Source organism: Akebia trifoliata, chromosome 6, assembly GCF_017979445.1.
Source record: "Akebia trifoliata isolate Shusen 1 chromosome 6, ASM1797944v1, whole genome shotgun sequence".
Taxonomy (NCBI): domain Eukaryota; kingdom Viridiplantae; phylum Streptophyta; class Magnoliopsida; order Ranunculales; family Lardizabalaceae; genus Akebia; species Akebia trifoliata.
Genome location: NC_141380.1, coordinates 27448679 through 27470958, shown reverse-complemented (window position 1 = coordinate 27470958; position 22280 = coordinate 27448679). Strand labels below are relative to the sequence as shown.

Sequence of the window (22280 nt, the reverse complement as noted above, 5' to 3'; positions counted from 1 at the left end):
AAGTTTCACATTACGTTTTACAAAGGAAAGAAAATACAAAAAAAAAATGGTGCCAATCACACATCTCGACGAGAAATGAAGAAGAAAGAATCAAGTCTCTCTTCTAAGGCACGAATGCGGGCAGCTTGTCCCATCATTACCACCTCGGCATCCAAAGCATCACGGCTCACCAGGTAAGATGCAAAGGCATCAAAACAAGGACCCTGGGCAAGCCTTTCCCGGAGATCCTCAATCTCCGCCCTCAGAATAGAAGACTCTTCAATCCTCAAAGACTCGAGTCGAGCTATCTGGTTCCTCAAATCAGTCTCAGATCGCAACCAAATCTTCTCAATCCGCGTATGAGACATCTTCATCTCCGCCAGTAGATCACGGTGGTCAAAAGAACGAGAACCAGAAGACGTCCCTTGAACCAAAGGCGTGGCACAAGTTCTCTCAGTAATCTGTTGTTGCATCCAGAGTTGGTAGTTGTGAGAAGAATAACCTGGAAATACAGGATGATCAAGAGTCACCACGCTCTTCCAAGCTTTCTCTAACCGATTACGCAATTGCCATGAGGGCGAAGAAGGAGAAAAAGACCCGACCCACTCTCCAAAATCTCCATGAGTTACTATACCCTGTTCTTCACCAAATTGTCGTAACACACGAAGAGGGATGTAGTGAGTAGCCCCAGTCAATCCAATCAATATGGCAAAGCAACTCTGGGAAAATGAGAGAACCGGTGAAGCTGAAGGCTGGAAGGTGCCTAACCAACGTATCTCTTCATCTGGCATACCTTGCAAACCTTCAAACCAACCCAACTTGCCACCAGAATGGACGGGAGGTTTCCGTTTGTTCATCAAAGCCACTAAATCAGCATGGACGTTGAAAGGACGACTAATGGGTGTAGTCAAAGCCAAATGATCGAAGAACCAAAGCTGCACAAAAAGGGAAGTCAACTCTAATCACAATGCCTCAAAATTTAAAAGCTTCAACTCTAATCATGATGTTTCCAAATTTGAAAAGGACATTACCTGCAACAATGGAGCACACCCATGATATACTCGTTTCTCCCGCTCCGAACAAGCCGTGAGAGACAAATAGGTTTCTCCTAGAAGCATAGGAGCCAACCTAAAACCTTGTCGCACTTGGTCGAGCACGCTTATCAAAGCTAGATTCACATACTCATCATTTCGAGGGAACAAAAGTTGGTTCACTACCACCAAGGTCAAAATGTCAAAACGAGATGGGGAACTCGTATCCCCAAGCCATCGAAGCAAAAATTCCTTAGAAACCTTGAGTAGATTTGAGTTCCCATCAATCCGTCCTAGTTGTTGCTTGGTGACCCCAAAGAATCCCGATGCTTCTTTCCTATAACTTTCTCGTAAGGGTGGTACAACCACCCTAGGCGATTGGCTAAGGCCAAGTATCCGTTCAAACTCCTCAATCGTAGGAGTCATTTCTTTGTCTCCAAAGCGAAATAAATTGAGCTCTGGGACCCAAAATCCCATAAGAGCCTCTATCAAGTCCCACATGATAGTGACCTTCGACAAAGAGAGAATGAAGCCAAGCTTGTTGGAATCCCACCTAGCTCTCTCTTCATGAGTCATGGAACTAAGCCATTGATGTAAAAATGGGTCTATAACGGCGTACCTTTTGAGATTGGGAAGGTTGAAGTTACCTTCAAGAGCGGGAGATGAGCTTTCAACCGTAATGTCAAAGTGGGTGGAATCCTCCAAAGCATGAGTGGGCTCCATTGATGCCCTAGTGGGTGTGAAATTCCTAAAAATCGTGCAAGAGAACGACCAAATGAAGGCCTGTAAGTTAAAAAGCAAAATAAAAGGTTCTGGTCCGTACATGGAGTACGGACTGAGTAAATTCACTTGAGTCCGTGCTTCAAGCACGGACCGTTCAAAATTCAAACAGTCCGTACATGAAGCACGGACCGTTCAAAATTAGCGCAGTCCGTTCTTCATGCACGGACCAGTACATGCAAGATGTTGAATTGATGCATGAACGGACGCATAAAGGGGCCCATAAACCCTAGTTATTTGATGTTACCACCCCAATTGCCCAATCATGGTTTCAATCATAATTTCACAAAAAGATACAAGATGAAATAAACACTGGTATATATATCATAAAAAGAGTCATACAATGAGCACAAAATACGAAAAATATATATACATGTGTTTCAAATGTTCATGAACATATCCTAAGATCTATCATCATCTGACCCAGGAGCATCTCGAGCAGTAGAATCAACACCAGAAAGATCTACGTCCCGCAGCCCGGAGAAGACAGAACCGGTACCAGAAGAGGCAGGCAGATCATGCATCCCTAAGCCCATATCAGAAGAATCTACAGTAAAAGCCGGGGGTCGGGTAGAAGGTCCGGCGCCATCCGAAGCCTGAAAAGATAAACAGATGCACTCAAATGACAGGCAAATATGCAAGCAGGCTAGTGAAAGAAGATAACTGGAATTAAATGTACCTGAGTAGGAGGTGGTGGATGAGCAGATGTGCTGGCCCCATCATGGCGTCGATGATAGTCCTGAAACATCACATGAAAACAAAGCAATCAGCCTACAGTGATAGAAATACGGAATTGAAAGAGATAAGGGAAAGAAAAACGTACCATCTCAGCCTGGCACGAGACTCCCTCATGGCCAGCCTCATCTCTAACTCATGGATGCGCTCAGCCTGAGCTGCCACCTCCGCCTGAGCCGCTCTCCACCGAGCCTCCATCTCAGCACAACGGGCCGCCTGGGCCTCGATCACACTGTACCCCTCCCGGAGGCGACGCAGATCATCAATCTGAGGAAAAAGTAGCAAATTAGACTTGAACAGACATGGAGAATCAGAAGATAAGAAGAAGAGAAAAGTTAGGACTCACGGTGTCATCGTGCTCCCGGATAAAGACTCCACCGATCTCAGTAACCCCGGCACGCATAGGCATAGCAGGCATCAGGCAACCAATGGAGGCGGTCCTGAACCAACTGATGTAATCACCCTCCACCAGAAGCCCTCGCGCTGGTACCCCACCGACCTGGGCTAAGTACTCCTCAGCCGACAGATCCACAGAAGAAGGCGTCACCGGAGCTGCGGGGATACTAAGAGACCGGTCATGCTGAAAGAATAGCCGCTCCCCAAAGTAATACACATAGTGGAGACGACCAATGAAGCTGGGATAGATCTCTCGTCGCATGTCCCGATCGAAGGCTGCCCACACCTCTCGGCGCTCCTGGACCGACTGAGGAAGGTCCGGAAAGGTAACTGAAAATATCTGCACAACGAAGAGAAGGGAAACAATGAGATTTTAACATATGGGAAAGAAGCTCTAGTGCTACAAACCAAAAGAAGTTACTCACCTCATGAAGTCTGCACCTGTCAAAGTGGGCCCGAGCGCTACGGGCATTGCTCTTGATAGTACGCCCATCTCGAGTCGCCCAAAAAGCACCAAGGGGGTAGCCCTCATCCGGATGGCGCATCTCAGGAAGATAGTAGGGAAAGTGTACATGAACAAAAAGCTGGAAGGAAAGCAAACAACGAGATCAGACCAATCATCGAAAGAGACAAAATGTTAAAATTTCAAGATTTGAGAAGGAAAGTACCTCGATAAAAGGCCAGAAGAACCTGGCAGAGATGCCGCCACCTCGTGGGGAAGTGATACCCTCCACGATGCGATCTAGGCCACCAAGGATGGTGCCATAAATCAGACTCCCCCAGTCATAGGTAGCTACTCGGCGGATGTCTCGAAGAAAAGGGAGAAACCATGTCATCACAGTGGAGTCGTCCTCCAAGAAGAAGCAACTCCCCAACAAAAGCAGAAAACTGAGGCGGAAAACTGCAGCAAAATCGGCATCTCCTCGCCTCACGGTCCGACCCCGCTGACCTAGGGTCGACCACAAAAACCGCATGCCCAGCCTATGCAGTTTGCCGACCTCGCCAGCAGGAATATAAGGAGCCCCAATCAACTCGGCAACCTCATCTAATGGCAGCATATGAGGAAAAATGGCCTCTCCCTCCATAGAGATCCCAGTGATAGTGACAAAATCAGACGGCCGAATGCCAATCTCAGTCTCTGGCATATGAAACGTATGCGTGGCTGGGAACCACCTCTCCATCATCGCAACAAAAATGGGTCGGTCTGATCTAAAATAGGGAATCCTCAAAAAAGCTCCAAAACCGGCCCGAGTAAACTGGCCCCTCAGATCCTCAGTAAACTGGGTGAACTCCAGCATAAAAGTCCTCCAACTGCCCCTGTAGCTGCTGGATGGGTAAGGAGTCGGCACGTCCATCCGTACGTACATCGAGACGTGCCTACTCAATCCAGTAAGAAGAGGAGTATCCACTACACCCTCTCTGGCCTCTGCAGGAATCGAAGCACGAGCTCCCTCTACCCCTCGACCTCTACCACCACTATCACCTCGTCCACCACTGCTACTACCTGCCGCCTCTGTAGTCCTAATCCTCCCAGGCACTCGTCGGACAGCAGACCGACGTCTGGAGACGCCGACCTCTGCCTCGCTCTCTGAAGAAGAATCGCTAGACGAGGACTGTGTCGCCTCCTCTACCGGTGGCACCCTCACTGTCTCCTGCTCATATCGAGTCCTCGCGGCTGGCCTATCTCCGGACTCGCCGATCAATGCAGCCCTACTCCCTCGAGTGCGCGCCATCTACATTGAGAAAAATCCACTACCCAATAAAAAGCTATCCAAACCAAAAGCCCTAACAGTGATCAAACCCATTAAACCAACCAAAGCGCATCCACAAACTAAAGCCTTAACCCGAACCAAGACCTACCAACCACCAAGAAATTAACCCAACCAAGACACTCCCCACCAATCAAGCTCCACCTGTCTATCTCCAATAACCATAACTCACTACCTCAAACCTCGAAAGCTAATCCCAACCTACGCCTAGCCTTCCCTGAAAGCATCCGAATTATCCTAATCGATGGCTTAACCATTGTCCCAATCATTTCCCCAAATCCACCATCATCTTATTACACCTACATCTAAGCAACCCACCCCGCATCCATGGCAAATCTTATGATTCATAGGAAAACATGCTTAAATATCAACATGATGAATAACAAAAGCATGCAGGCCAAAAAAAAAAAAAAAAAAAAAATCATAAGCAACATACCACGAACATTGCACACCCAAAAGCACGTATGATAAGAGAGCATGCAAGACAAAGCCAGAACACCACGAAGGTTCTCATGAGAAAGCAAGAACGGGCAAAATAATACAAATCACATTGGGCATACAACGAAAATTTTGTAATTCAAGAGTGATGTGATAAGGAGTTCCAAGAAAAGGCAAGACATATGATAAACTCTCATGCAATCAAAACTTCAAAAATAATGAACGAAGCATAAATAGCGCACATACAATAGGTTGTGTGTTCAGCATAAATTGTTCAAAGCAAGTGGTCATGCGATAGAGGTTTGCAAAATCAAAAAGAAATTAATCTAAAATGAGAAGAGGAACTAACCTCTATCGAAGGAGTAATCCAAAGAAGTACCAAGAGTGCTCCAAATCCAAATATCCACACACCTGACATGTCTCTTCGACCACCCAAGCACGCAAGAGAGAAATGAGAGAGGAGAAGACGAAGAATCAGAGGAGAAGACGAAGAACCAGAGGAGAAAACGGAGAAGAACGGCCAAGTGAAACGTCTAGGCGCGACGTTCGGTTTTTAAAAATGTTCTGGTCCGTGCATGAAGCACGGACTGAAGTAATTTTGCGCAGTCCGTGCTTCATGCACGGACCGGATGAGGTTTAAACAGTCCGTGCTTGAAGCACGGACCGAATGCGGTTTAAACAGTCCGTGCTTCAAGAACGGACCACCAAAAAAAAAAAAAAAAAAAAAAAAAATCAATCAAAAAAAAAATAATAATAAAAATAAATAAATAAATAAATAAATAAATAATTCAAAAAATCAAAAAATCAAAAAATCAAAAAATCAAAATGGTATTCTTGCAAAAGCCAAAATCAATTGCTTAAAGACTCGTTTAAAAATACCTAAGTCAAAGTTTTTCTCCAATCATCACAAATCCAAGACCTCACACGAGCTCCGCGCCACGAGGTCGAGGAAATCAATCGGCACCCTGTCAGACCCCGTGCTTGGGTAGCCATCTCTTATCCATCAAATCAAATCGGTGTTTTCAAAAACTTGTCTAAGCAAAATCCTCGGACCCGCACAAATCAGGGTTTCGTCTATTCTTTGCAGTTCTTTGCACGCAACTCCTGCAAAGAGGGGCAGCTGTAGACACCCGAATTTGAGCGGGCCCTCGACGTAAGATGCCCCCAAAAATCGAAAATTGGAATGGGCCATGAAGCCCAAACCTACACGAAATCCAATACGTTTCAATTAATAAATGTTCGAGGCCATTCACGTGGCCCATGGACCCGCACACCTCACCACTCTCAAAATCCATCCAACTCAAGCCCAATTCAACATAAGCCCAACTCAACACTATTCTATCCAAACCCACAACCCTACCCAATCCATTATCCATTACTAAAGCCCAAAGCCCAATCCACTACCCAAACTCAATCTAACCCATCATCATCTCATCAAACCAATCACCAAGAGATGACACATGTCATCAGCTCCTTCCACCTCCCTCATCTAATCAACTCAACCCATAACCCTACCCAACCTACCTATCCCCCATCCTCTCAGCAGCAACAACCCACAACTCAACCCATACCCTATACACCCTAACCTATCCCTCATTCTTTAAACACCCACATCACAACCCATATCTATCCATCACTTCCCTTAAAACACTCCCATAAAATCACCTCAACCCATACCTCAACCCATACTTCCCATACTCTTCTCTCTAATCATCTAACCACCATCACCAATCAACCAATCTCTCCATCTCTCCATGCCACATGTCATCATCCCTTCAATCCTCTCAAAATCAAACCAATCACCACTCAGCTCTCCAAATCAAACACCATACTTCTTCAACCATCTCAACACTCTTTCTCTAAACAACTCCCTTACACCACCACTCCTCCCATCAACCATCACTCATCTCATCCCACCAAACACTCTACCCAAATGGATTTGGGTAAGATCCAAACCATTTGGGTTAAAACACAACCCATTTCCATCATACAAAAATACCCTCATTCTCATCTCAAATTTCATACCCTTTTCCTCTAACACCCATGCCATTATCCACCATTCTAAACCCTCACCCTATTATACCCCTAAAATACATCCCAACTTCTATAAAAACCCCTCCATTCTCTTCCTACACTACCTAATGAAAATTTGACAAAAAAAACTCTAAAAAATCACAACTAATCTCAATTCTCTACTCTCAACACCCAACTCTCAACTCTCAACCTTCTCTCAAACAAGTCAAGCAAAGAAAAAGAAGACTCATCAAAGAAAGTCAAAGGGAGTCAGGAAGGTCAAGGTGGGTTTGGACAAAAGGAATACCCCCCTCAACTCCCCTCCCCTACTCACCCCTTTCCTACACATTGGCACACACACCACTATGGTTTAAATCACCAAAGGGCCCCTTCTTCATAAGGGTGCCCTTAATGATTTGAACCAACATCGAAGCCCCTCACACTTGAGGGCACACACCGATTTTCTTTTATTTTCATTTTCATTTTCGTTTTATTTCAAAAAAACCGAATCTGAGGTTACCACCTATGGTGGATGGAGTAGGGTGCCTAACACCTTCCCTACTCCATAAATGGACCCCCTTACCTTGAATCAAGGTTGGACCATATGCCCTATCCTACAAGAGTCAACAAAAAATGTCAAAATGACATGTTTTTCAAAAATACAACTTCGGGTGACCATTCACACCCATTTTCGAATTTGAATGGTGGCGACTCCAAAACACCCCAAAGTGGAGGGATGTTTGAAAAATGTTGAAAATCCTGTGTCCACACAATCCTTAAGGGGATGTTAATGGCTGGAGAGAAAAACATTCAAGCTCTAGAGGTTAGATCTGACTCTCAAGTAGGCATAACTTGTATCAAGAGGGAGTGTGTAACTTTTTGGACAAAAGAAAGATTGGTTAAAGCCATTAAGACTAGACTTGCCCTATTCCAAAGTATTGAGTTCAAATTCACCTATAGTGAATTCAACAAAGTCATGGATTTCCTAACCTCCTATCTCCCCCCTATTGGTAGGGTTATGTTCATCCACACACGATATCCCAAGTCGTCTTATGGACATTGTTTGTAAGGATGTCTTTAGGCACAACTATGATAGAATGTAATGCTTCTTTTTTTAATTAGGGGTCTGCTTAACCAATCTTCAAAATATATATATACCTAAAGATTAAAATGCCCTTAGTATTTATTATATAAAAGACATATCCTTATATTTTTACTAAAAAAAGTAAAATGAGTAAGAGTATTATTAGAAAGTGAACATGATGAAAAATGTTAATATTCGAATGAGACCTTGGATGTTAGCATTCCCTTAAGGTGCATTAATATATATATATATATATATATATATATATAAATTGGATTTTGTTAATCTACACCCGAATAGGACATGTTAAGGTGCATTAATTTATGGAAATAAGCATTTAGTGGTATTTTTGGTATAAAATAATTTGAGGATAATTTTAAAAAATTAATCCACAAAGTGTATTTAATGCATTTTAACATTTGACCCTTGGGGCACATGCTAACAAAAACCCATATTAATTAGAGTAGGGATCCAATCAGGCCTCCCATTCTTAACTAAGGTGGTGGCACCCCGTTTTATACCACTGGCATTTTTGGGGATCTACTGATCGACCGTATGATATGTGGTCCATCCCTTGGTGAATCTACATATCAAAGATCATAGTGTTTGATAACTTGTATCCATTAGATCTAATCTCTTGAAAAAGAATGTAAATCAAATAATTTGAGAACATTCTTAAGACAATGTTATTATCAATGGATGCACATCACCATTCAAACTGATATTTTTTTACTTATGTAAATTTATCGAAGGATGGGTCACATTTATGACGTGGATATGTGTCTCCCTAAAAGCCTTTGTGGATTTGACACATATCCACGTCAGAAATGTCTTCCAGTACATTTTCATGTTACTTTATCATTATCCAATTAGGAGTATAGTTTTAAAACTCGTTCGAGATCGAGACGTATCGCCCAAGAACTGAAAGAGAACAACTCACAAAGTCACTTTTTCGATCGAGATTTCAGACTCATGTTCAATTTTTTGATTTTTTAAATGATACGTCTTAAACGTATCGAAAAACTCGTCCGAGACGACTTGGTATCTGCCTGGAGAGATGAGATGTGAAACCGAGTTTTAAAAACATGATTAAGAGTAATAAATTGATATTGAAGGAGTAGACTCGTCCCATCACCATTCGAATCGGACGAGTCAAATCTCCCTTGCTTGTGGGCCCTCCATGGCCTTATATAAACCTCCTTCAGTTCTCTCCCTCTCTTCCTCTCTCTCTCTCTCCTGTCGTCATCTTCTCTTCTTCGCATTTTCAGAAAACCAGACGACTCCACCTTCAATCTTTCTCTCTTTTCTTAGTCTCTAGCTTTTCGATTTTCTAATTAAATCCAAAAACACTAAAATTTCAATATCGAAATCTTTGAATCAGAGCTCTCGATTCCCACTCCACCTTAAAATTTCAAAATTGTAGATTTAATCTGCTGCGAATTCGGATCAAAGTTGAAGATTTCCGTTGTTGGATTCAAAAAACTTGGTCAGTTTCTTCATCTCTAAAAGTTTAGTTCATTATTTCTTGATCTCTTTATATATATATATATATTTTGAGGCTCTAGTGGTCTGGATTTAATAATTGGAGTTACAAACGATTTTCAGTTTTTTCTTTTTTTTCTTCTTTCTTTCTTGTCTAACAGAAATAGTAATTCAAGTCTGATAATTTACTCTTAAAAGCTGCGTTCTTTCAGATCTGAAGGTACGTCTTTGCATTTCTTTAAACTTAATTCTGACTTTTGATCAATCGAAAGTCGGTTAGGGTTTCTGTTGGTTTCCTTTTCAATCTGATCTATGGATTTTATTGAGTGTTTTGTACTTGTTGTCGTTATTGTTGAATTTTAATTTCTAATTGTAGGGTTTAATGTATTTGAGTTTGATTTGAACTCAAATTTTCGGGATAAGGTTGTAGACTTGTAGTGAGGGTTGAATTTCAGTTTGAATTAGGGATCTCTTGGGTTTGCTAGCACAAACCCTCTCTTAGCCTTTTATAAATTCAACATTAGGTCTGCTTCTAGATCAGAAGTCACTGTCTTTGACTTGAAACAGTGATTTAAAAATTTTGGGAATGACCAAAATAGCCTTCTAACATGAAACTCACTAAAGTTCCATTTTTACTCGTTTTTTTGACTGATCAATTCCACCTTGGAAAGAAAACCCCATCTCAGAAATGTCCAGAGTAAGAGAACTATCAATGAGACACTACCAAAATCAATTTGTTCTGCTTTATAATGAAAGAAAATATATAGAAATGGTCTAAAATATTTTATATGTCATCCTAAAATTATCATTCACAAAAGAGAAACCAAATGTTTTGGGCTATCGGTATGTATTTTTGGGTTTGGTATCGTCTATGAAATTGTATAGGGATCCAAATCCAAACTAAAGAGTGGTGGGGGTAATTTGATTTTCAGAATCGAAATTTGGTTGCAGATTGTTTACACAATGTAGATGATCTCTGTTTGATTCCCATCACAATAGAACATAGAGTTGGAATTACGAAGGATCGGATCTGAATTAACTTTTAACTGAATTGTTTTTAAATGGGACTAATATTCTATAACACACACACACACACACACACACACACACACACACACACACAAACAAACAAACAAAAAAAAGGATGTTCATTTTCTTCAATGAGATTGAAATCAGAACAAGTAAGAACTAAAATTCAAATATTCTTGTGAGAGATTTTTTTTCCTCTAGAAATGGGGACGAGAAATATTTTCACAGACGAGAAAATCTATTTTACGTTCACCATCAGTGACGGGTGACCTTTGGTCAACAAGGAAGACCTAAAGTGGAATTTTGTCGGGGTTGGCACTAATAACTAACATTATATATGGGGATGGGGTGATGCTAAACACCAGGATCTTTATGATGTAGTCTGTGTTTTTTAGGGTTTTTGTTTATTAGGTTCAGAAACTCGTTGACTGGAGATGACTGATAGACATGATGTATTATAATATTTACTAGTTATTGAACCTCTCAGTGACCAAAATTATGGACCTCTTAATGGATTAACAGTAGAAATTATCGAAAGATAAGAGTAGCTTATATAATGAGAATGGAAAAAAAAAAATCAATAATTCATTGTGCAGCTGTGGGGGACTGAAATTTTGATGAAAATGTTGGGTAACATTTCATTTAAAGATCTTTTTTTTCTGTCGCAATTTCTCTTGCATGGAGTATAATGGCCTTTTTGATCCAATATTATATTAGTATAAAAATTTATCCTTCTTTTATGATAATTCAGGTTTTGAGGGGTTATTTATATCCCTATCATCCCTCCAAAACATTCATCATATAAAAACCTTACTAGATTCAGTCTATGTGGAACAGTTCCATCCAAACACTACCTATAACCCTTTCTACCTTTGATAGTAGTTAGTCTTTATCTCACTAATTGTGAATACTCCTGTTAACCTGGACCATCTGTCCTGTTGACCTCACCTGGGAGACCTCCATCACTATCATTAGAGAGAGAGAGAGAGAGAGAGAGAGAGAGAGAGAGAGTGAGAGGAATCTCTGGACTGGTAAATGGTGATTGAAGACCTCAATGGTGGTCCAAGTGTTGGAATGTGGTGAGCTAATGTTGGTGATTTTTTTTTTTTTTGGTGGGTCCGGGACTGGATGAACCGATGAAACAGCTCACTGTGGACAGTCAATGGGGCCTCCTCCAGGATCTATTGATGCACTCTCCACTGTAACGATCTCTTCAAAGCATCTCCTCACTGATTTGCACTGCCCCATATGTAAAGAAAGATTTGAGCTTGGATCTGAAGCGCGTCTGACACCATGCACCCATATGTATCACACTGATTGTATAGTCCCATGGTTGGTTCAGAACAACTCGTGCCCTGTATGCCGCCATGAACTACCAATACAACGACCTCGGAGCAGTGGCACTAGTGCTGCTAATGATGCCAATGTCAGGGAGAATATTATTGATAATCAAGTGAGGCAAAATCCTCCTTCCTTGTGGCCTCCCTACTCACCGAACTTGAGCACTCGTTACCCTGAATCAGGAAGAATCATCCCAGGATCCCTCTATGATGTCACTCAAGGGATTGATTCTTCTGGATATCCTTTCGATTATTAAGGTAAATGTCAAGTCTTGCTTCTCTTTTCTTTTTGGTAATCTAGCTTCCATATTTCTCTTGGCATCTTCAATTAATTGAAGTAATTTGCTTTAGTGCAAATGGTTTAAGAAGCTTTGTGATTGAAGGAGTTTGTTGTTATTCGTACTCTTATGTAAATTATAGCGGTGTGGTGTTTAAACTTTGAAGTTCTTTTTTTTCTTTTGTATAAAAGATTCTAAGCTTGCCTTTGAAGTGAACTTGAATGATCATGGTCTGAGAGTTTTCAATTTGTTTCTGAATGTTTGTGTATCAACGAGCTTGTAAGTTGTAATCAACAAATGCAGGGCAGGTTTTTTACTGTGTTAAACAGTTGTGCAGGTATTTAACTGGTTATTTAGAGTGCTGTGTTTTTGTTTATTACTACCACTTTTTGGGTTCTTTGCAGAACATAAACTTGTCGTAAATTCGAGATTTGGGTTAATCAATCTTTATTTAGTCCATAATTTACTCGTAACTTATTTCATTCGAAAATCATCATTTTACCTCAAGTATTGACTGTGAGACCCATTTTCTTTAGCGAATATGTGTTTCTTGCTTCCACTTCTCCATTTTTTCTTTCTTCCATCAAAGATGGCTGTCTTGTTATTTTTCACCCTTGAATTTGGTGGAAGTTCGATAGCCATCCATTTTCAAAACCTTGGATTAAAATCAAAAGAAATTGTCCCCCCGCGCATGCCCGAAAAGAAACTTAGAGGGCTGTGGTGTTGGACTGCTGATGTGGCAATCCTTTTGAGCAAAATGACCCATGGTAAGGTTTAAAATTTTATTGAGTCGTGATAATCTGACATACGCCCCCATCATAGAACAGTAGATCATTTGCTTCAGGATACACAAGACAAAGATTTATGATTCTGCATGTCCCGAGGAAATGATCTATGGTTCTATGAAGGGGCGTATTTCAGAGGGAGGTGTGAGAAAATCATTATTCAATCTTATTATGTTAGCAAGGAAAGGGTTTCGCACTCCAAATAGGGTAATTTAGGCATACTTTTCCTTCCAGGTTTTGGTAAATATTTGATAAACCCCCTTGCTTTCAAACTAATGACATACCCTTCTTGACCGTAGTATTATATGAATAGTTAACAGAATTACCACAATACCCTCATCCTCAATCTCTTAAAAAAAAAAAAAAATACTTTTATTTCTCACCGTAAATCCATCATCCACAAACTTTGGCTTTCGGTGACAAGATCACCAGTTCCCCCTATGACTTGATTAATTAGTCAGTTTTATTCTTCTAAATCAATGAGAAGAAAATAAATAAATCAAGGATTGAAGACTTGATTATTGGATGGTGGGACAAGGGGGGGTTGAACTCGGACCTCCCCCTTTTTGGAGGGTTGCCTTGGCCCATGCACCTTCACCCTTAATTCCTTTTAAAAGGTAAAAACTGGTGATGGCAAGTCAGGCCAACATTTGAATCCAAGAAATTCTCTTATCTTCTTGTGGTTCCCACCTGCCTCTTTATGTGCCAGTGCATGCATGTACTATGCTTTGTTCCTTTCTTCCTATCCAATTTTGTAAGCATGCTTTAATTAAGGGTGGTTGGTTTTTTTTTTGTTTTTGTGGAGTTGTGGTAATCTGGCTACCCCCACGTGACATGCTCAATCGACGACGTGACAAGTTTGGAACCAATCTGTGCTCCTCAGGATACACGATTCCCTTGAGATACACTTTTTTTTATGGGAAGTGTAGTTGTGTATCCCGAGGAGCACAGATCTAAGGTTCTTGGACTTGTCACGTCAGGGTAGTTGACTGAATTTGTCACGTGAGGTAGTTAGATTATCACGATTCATTATTTTTTATATACCTTAAATAAGGATATTATAGAAATAACCTCCTCTTAAATTGATGATATCAGCCTCTTTGCAAAATGCAGGATTAAGATGGTTTTATTGTGGAATCTTGATATATATATAACAACCAAATTCCTATCCAAAACTAGACCAGGTTTTATTTTATATGAGTAAAAAGTTTTAGAATGAATTAATTTTTTGTGAGGATGATGTCTATGGTGAGGAGGCTATCCTCACAAAAAATCAGTTGATTTTGAAAATTTTAACCCCATGAAAAATGGTTACAAACTAACAGTTAAAAATTAATCGTTCAGGATTCTTCAACTAATAAATTAGGGTTAGAAATTTTAGAATTGGCTGATTTTTTGTGAGGAAGATCATCTAAAAAAAAAAGAAAAAAATCAACACAGTCCGAAAATTTTAGACCATATAAAACAAAACATTTTGTCTAGGAATTTGGTATAATATGAAAGCATTTGGATGCCTTAAAACGAGTCAAACATTGTGCAAACATTTTTCAAAATCGGGGTTAGAAGTTTCGGAATGGGCTGATTTTTTGTAAGGATGATCTCTATGGTGAAGAGATCATCCTTGACAAAAATTAGCTTATTCTGAAACTTCTAACCCTACTTTACAAGTTGAATAATTGTGGATCGTTTGATTTTTATAAACCACTTTTAATGGGGGTAAAAGTAGGGGTGCAACTTGGTCCGATTCAAACCAAGAACCAAACCCCTATGCAATATATATATAAATTATTATGTATTATTTTAGGAGTTAAGACATATATTAGTGATTTTATAGATAAACTATTGATTTTTTTATGGATAGATTAGTGATTATTATATGAAATTTTATGTTTATTATATGTTTGGTTTTTCATTAAAAAATATTACTTACAATTTATAGAATATTGAAAGTCTGTAGAATCGAACCGAACCAAATTGACTTTAGTTCGGTTTGACTTGATTTGGTTCCAATGGAATTTGGTTTGGTTCTGGTTCTGGTTCTTATTTAGTGGAACCAACCTATGTGGGTTCCGTTCCAATTTGACCTCAAGCCAAACCAAGTTGCACCCCTAGTTAGAAGTATTATAGAGATCATTCTTATCAAAAATCTGCCCAGTCCGAAACTTCTAACCCATACATTAAAAATTGTTTGACTCTCTTTAGGGCCTTCGAACGCCACCCTCGGAGGGGATACCGTTCCTTGGAAGGGATAGAGGGGAGGGGGGGGGGGGGTGAGGGGAGGTTCACCCCTTCCCTCACTAGACCGCTATTCCTTTGGCATATATATGTCGAAGAATAGTAGACCATCGATTTTTATCGTTAATTTGTAAATCACTTTTGATGGGGGGAGTTCAAGGGACATATGTAAAAACAATCATTTTTCAAAATATGGGTTAGAAGTTTTGGATTGGGCTGATTTTTTGTGATGATGGTCTCTTTGAGAAGAAGATCATCTTCTCAAAAAATCAGCCCAATCTAAAACTTCTAAGTCATCAAAAGTGGTTTACAAATTTTCAGTACAAAATCGATGGTTCACAATACTAAAAATAATTTTGATAGGGTTAGAAGTTTCAGATTGGGCTGATTTTTGGTGAGGATTATCTCTTTACCATAGAGATCATCCTCATAAAAATCAACTTAATCTAAAACTTCTAACCCATATAGGACAAAAGTTTTAGCTCCGTTTTGTCATCCTAAGATTGTCAGTCGAATACTCCATATGCATGGGAAGTGTTCGAAGGCCCTAAAGAGAGTCAAACATTTTACAAAATAGGGGTTAGAAGTGTCGGAATGTGATGATTTTTGGTGAGGATGATTTCTATGTTGAAGAGATTATCCTCACAAAAAATTAGCTCATTTTGAAACTTCTAATCCTAGTATACAAGTTGAAGAATTGTGGACCGTCTAATATTTGTAAAATCACTTACGATGTAATTGGAAGTTTAAAAATGGGATGATTTTTGGTGAGAATGATCTCCTTATTATAGAGATCCTCTTCACAAAAACATTCTGAAACTTCTAACCCATACATTGAAAAAAAAATGTTTCGCACAATGTTTGACTTGCTATAGGGCCTTGAACCCCAACTTATATATGGGTTAGAAGTTTCGAAATAGGCTAATTTTCGTGGATGATCTCTATAATGAGGAGATCATCGTTACCAAAAATCAACCCCTTCCAAAACTTCTAATCCCATTAAGAGTAGTTTACAAAAATTGGACGGTCCACGATTCTTGAACTTGTAAACTAAGGTTAGAAAATGTTTGGCTATCTTTAAGACCTCTCAATGCCACCTCATATATATATATATATATATATATATATATATATATATATATATATATATATATATATATATATATGGGTCAGGTTCCTAAATAACATTCTAGACAACGTGTTTTGTCCTATATAGACTAATAGTTTTGGAATGAGCTGATTTTTTACGAATCTCTATGGTGAGGGGATCATCCTCACAAAAAAATCAGTCAATTCTAAAACTTTTAATCCTATGAAAAGTAGTTACAAACTAATGGTAAAAAATGAACGGTCCACGCTTCTTCAACTTGTAAACTAGGGTTAGAAATTTTAAATTGGTTAGATTTTTTGTGAGGATGATCTCCTTACCATATAGATAATCCTCACAAAAAAATCAGCCCATTTCGAAACTTTTTGTCCATATAGGACAAAATGTTAATAGAACAATGTCCTATATATATATATATAGGGTCCCGTTCGGCACCCTAAGTTTTACCACACACTTTAACAAATGCGTTTTGTCCTACATGGGTTAGAAGTTTCAGAATGGGCTGATTTTTGGTGAGGATGATCTCTACACCATAGAGATCATCCTCACCAAAAATCAGCCCATTCTGAAACTTCTAACCCCATCAAAAATGATTTACAAAAAATGGACAGTCCACGATTTTTCAACGTGTAAACATGGGGCTAAACATTTCAGAATGGGCTGATTTTTGGGGAGGATGATCTTCTAATCATAGAGATCATCCTCACAAAAAATCAGCCCATTTCAAAACTTCTAACCCATGTAGGACAAAAAACGTTTGTTAAAGTGTGTGGTAAAACTTAGGGTGCTGAACATTTCCCATATATATATATATATATATAAGGGTCCCGTTGAGCAACAAACATTTTGACAAACATTTTGGCAAAATATTTTTCAAAACATGGGATAAAAGTTTTGGAATAGGCTGATTTTTGGTGAGGATGATCTCTACGGTGATGAGATCATCCTCACCAAAAATCATCCCATTCCAAAACTTCTAGCCCCATGTTTATAAGTTGAAAAATCGTGGACCGTCCATTTTTTGTAAATCATTTTTGATAGGGTTAGAAGTTTTGGAATGGGCTGATTTTTGGTGATGATGATCTCCTCACCGTAGAGATCATCCTCACAAAAAATCAGCCCATTCCAAAACTTCTAACCCATGTTTTGAAAAATGTTTTGCCAAAATGTTTGTTGCTGAACATTTCCCTATATATAATGATATCCCCACCCGAAGGGTGAGACTAATCCCATGATCACATGTATCGCTCCCTTGGATAGTCCTACGTGTAATTGGTTGAATCGAGGGTCAATCGGACCTTGGAGTGTGGTTTTGAGGAATTCATTGCTTCGTGGGGCTATCAAACACTTGACCTACCCTTATTGAAAAGCTTATCAAGGCTCAGGTTGCCATTAGGGCAGAGGGGTACACCTAAGGGTAAGGTAAATCTAATATCACCAATCAACAACTTAACTGGGGGTGTTTCAAACTGATCGTATATACCATTTAGACCTCAGTCTTCTCCTTGAGATTAATTGAAGTGACATAAATGCTCTCATCTTCAATCTCTAGCAAAACCCATGAGTTTTCTTTGAATGTTTAATCTTCAACTTCTAGGGTTAGACTTTTAACCTTTGCTTCAACCTTAAACATTCAAATCATCACAAGAACAACGATATTTGACTGATGGACTTTTGGATTGGTTGGAGAAGTTGAATAGGTTAAGAAGATTTTACCATAAAGGTTGTAGTTTAAGGGTCTGATAATGAAGGGCTTTTGGGAGAAAAATAAAGGGTTTTGGTTAGGGGATAAAGATTGGGATCATATACGTCATTTTATTGGTCTTTAAGAGGAGGTCAAGGTAAACCAATAAGCATTGGGCGTGGTGGCCAAGCCGTCCCTCCAAAAAGGGAGAGATCTTGAATTCAAGCCCCCTTGTTGACCACTCACAGGGATTTATCCCTACTTACCTGGTATTTGTGATTTGTGGGATATTGCATTTATCGGGAGATTTAGGCGAGATATGATGCTCTAAGAGACCAGTTGTCTTGTCCCTATTAGTTAGAGCCACAGATTCAGAATCCGTCATTAAAAAAAATTTAATAATAAATGAATAAGAGGACACCAAGGTCACTGAAGAGGATTGCTCAAATATTTATCAAAACGTTTTGTGCGTTGGGACAAAATTTGTTGAATTTTGCAAAATATCATTGAAAATGGAGGCTTCCTAATTAAGCGAACATTAATTTTCAGATTGGGAAATAATTGGTAATTTATTAAAAAAAAAAATCTGATTTTATTAAGATTGACAAATTGCCATTTAATTGTCTAACTTGATTACAATGCGTCCGGCTAATATTTACAAACATTAATGCTGGGTAATGTGATTCACACATTATGTTCGCACCCCACGTTAGAAATGTGAGAATAGCAGTAAATCCCAATGCCACCCTAGCATGACTCATTCACGAAAGAACCGTTCTACATTGACTTCAACACTGCGCTAATGCAGCAAAACATACGTGGTTTGTACGTGGCAAGTGCACAGAACCATGGATCTTTTTCTTCGGGTTACACAAGGAAAAAAGATCAATGGTTCTATGTCCTTGCCACATCAGCTGCGTACGGCCTACATATGTTTTGCCACGTCGATTTATCATTAGTCAAATCAAGATAGTGAATTTAATTTTGAAAAGGCACTTGATATGATCTTTAATATCAAAGCTCAATTGGGTAGGTATTTCATAGGGAAAATTACTTAATAGTCCCTGTTTCTAACTTTTTTTTTTCAATTAGTCCTGGTCTTTTGTCCATTTAGTAAATCCATCTTTCCAAAACAGTCACTGACCCCATTCTAGACATTTATCACAATTGAAATGTCGAAATTGTCCTAATCATTCAAATTCATCTTTTTCGTCCAAAAAATTGGATTTCTGACATCCCGATCGAATTTTAGAGACTCCATTCCGATGAAAAGGATTTGAGAAGGAAGAATAAGTTATTTTTAAAGATTTTTTCAAGTATTTTGAAGATGTATGTAGAAAAACTAAAAAAAATTCAATTGTTTTGCTTCCTTTTTGGATGAAAATCGATCAAGGACTGTTTTTTTGGTTTGAAATCATCCACGCAAGTCATTATGTCAAGTTTGAAGTCAATCTTTCCATGAATTTTAGGAAAAATTTGGAAAAAATAAAAACAGAACGATTTTACAACGTCGAGGTCGACAATTTTTATTTTTGAGTTCAATATTTGTATTGTCAAGCTCACCAATTTTATTTATTGTTGATTTCGACAAATTTTTAAAAAAAATGCCGACCTCAACAATAAAATATTGAACTCGAAAATTAAAATTATCGACCTCGGCGTTGTAAAATCAACTTGTTTTCATTTTTTTGAGTTTCCAACTAAAATACAAGAAAAAATTGACATAATGACTTGTGTAGATGATTTCAAACCAACAAAACCACCCTTGATCCATTCATTAAAAAATGAAGCAAAACAATTGGAAAACCCTAGTTTTTTACATACATCTTCAAAATGCTTGAAAAAAATGCAAAAAAATGACTTCTTTTTTTTTCTCAAATTCTTTTCATTAGAATGGAATCTTCAAAACTGACCAAAATCCCAAAAATCCATTTTTTTTTGGATAAAAATGGGGAGTTTGAATGATTAGGGTAATTTCGACATTTCAATCATGAGAAATGTCGAAAAGACGGATCACTACATGGATTATTTTGATAACCTGCAAAAAGTCAAGAACTAAATTGAAAGAAAAGTTAGTGCCAATGACTATTTAGCAAAATCAAGGATTCTCTTATAAGGCTAGGCAGGTTCAAGAAAGTAAATGAGGAAATTTTTTTTTTTTTTTTGAGAAATCCAATTCATTGGGTGTTATGTTATTAATTCAACTAGATCACAAAAGATGAAGAAGATCGAGAAAATCTAATTCGAGGAAGATCATACCTTCAAGACTTGTTTGAGATGGTTGATATGTAATGTTCAACAAAGGATTTTTATAATCTTTTCTTTGGATAATCCATCAAATTAATTAGATAGTTTAAATACAAACAAACTACATTTTACCCTTAACTTCTCCTAAAATATTGGAAAAAAAAAACTACTCAAAAAAAAATTGACTCACTTTGACTACCTAATTTTGACAATTAAATAATCACTTACATTGAATAATCTTTACTACATTATTACCATCTCCTCCAAGTAAGTTGTATTTTGGGAAATTTTATTTTTATGAAAATTTTGCTAAATGTCAATCCCATCACGCGAGCAATGAGTTTTTTCCTTGGACAAGAAAATCTTGATGTGCTTTTTCTCACCATTTCTGCCACCTTGAAACTAAAACAATGTGAAAATTACTTAATAAACTTTGAGGTAGGAACTTAGTTAATAAAATCTTTCTTTCTAAATGCCTTTCACCTTAAGATAAATTTTAAAGTAGTCAAAATATCTTCCTTTTTCCAACTCTTTTACTTTGCATGATTTTTTCAATGGTTGTTGCAATTCATTCCAACAATTTATGATGGCAAATGATGGACTTCAAATGAAATACTCATAATTTTTAAGATATAGATGTAACTTGCGATCCATTTCAATGTTTTGTGAACAAGAAATGATAAAAAGAGAATGATAGACTCATAAATTTGAAGATTTAGACATACATTTAACATGAATGTCCATTTCGCTAATAGAATTTATGCTTTTTAAGAAGATCTAGTCAGGAAAAGCTTGCTACTTTTCGAAGTGATGTACTTGTTGCTTTTTCCTAGCGGTGAGCTTATCGCTTTAAGCCCCCTAGTTTTAAAAAGAGTGTAATGTTTGATCCATGTGTCCATTTCGTCATATCATATTATATGAACTTCTGGTGTTTCAAGAAAATTTATCTAGTGGAGAGCCTTCATTGCTTTAAACATTTAAAGTGACAAACTTATAAAATGGGAAAAAACGAGCTCGCCACTTTTCTTCACTTTTGATAGGTTGACACTATTATGACTCAAACCCACTAATTCCGTGTTCTATTCGTGGGTTGTGCTAAAAATTGTCACTATTAAACTTAGTTCATCGTTGTGTGACATTATTTTTTATCAATAGTATTTTATTTTTGGTCGTGAAAATGAAACAAATTTTTTCCTATAAAGGATAGAATTTTACTAAACATGTTATATATGGGTTGAGTCCGGTATACCTATTTATAAATGGGTTGGTTTTTACCCGATTATTAAATGGGTCGGGTTTGGGTTTGGCAATTTTCATAATACCCTTACATCGACACGACACAAACACGACCTGACTCGACCCATTGCCACTCCTAAGAAGTAGGATAACCAAATCAAATAATAAATAGAATTGGGATGAATGTATCGATTTGTTGAGCAACAAAGACATAGAGACCATTATTCTTAAAATCAATTATGCACTCTTTAGATGGTATCCATTGTGCAATCAATTTCAGGCAGTTGATTTTCAAGATTCAATAGTCACAAATCTGTTAACCATGCACTCGAAAGTAACAAATCTTTGACGAACTTAATAATATTATTGATATACGAGTAATGAGAAAGATGAACAATAGAAAACAAGAAAAGAAAGATAAAAATTTGGACAAAAATTAATAAAAGGATTTTGAGTAAAAAGTTCATCAATAAGACCTAACCCAGCCAAGTCTGGTGCGTGCGACATGCACGAATTAAGGGTTTTTAGCGAGTTGGCCCCAAATACAATGGGCAACAGTTTCATGATGCCTTGGGCTCCCATGTGCGAGTGAGGCCAATTATCTTTCTCATTCACATTTAAGCAAGATGGA

At 38.4% G+C, this 22280-nt stretch overlaps 1 protein-coding gene and 1 long non-coding RNA gene across 2 annotated transcripts; one reads left to right on the top strand and one right to left on the bottom strand.

The window, feature by feature from the left end:
* Positions 1-2561: 2561 nt before the first annotated feature.
* LOC147400592 (uncharacterized) lies at positions 2562-4654 on the bottom strand. The gene is made up of 4 exons (XM_086444614.1): positions 3590-4654; positions 3347-3505; positions 2872-3261; positions 2562-2792 (listed from the first exon to the last, which is right to left on the bottom strand). Exons 1-4 carry the CDS (start codon positions 4652-4654, stop codon positions 2562-2564), a joined length of 1845 nt encoding a protein of 614 aa, XP_086300740.1.
* A 4777-nt stretch (positions 4655-9431) lies between these two features.
* On the top strand, positions 9432-12612 carry LOC147400591 (uncharacterized). The gene is made up of 3 exons (XR_015179429.1): positions 9432-9711; positions 9869-9927; positions 11882-12612. It is a non-coding gene; the product is annotated as an uncharacterized LOC147400591 (long non-coding RNA).
* The last annotated feature ends 9668 nt before the right edge of the window (positions 12613-22280 follow it).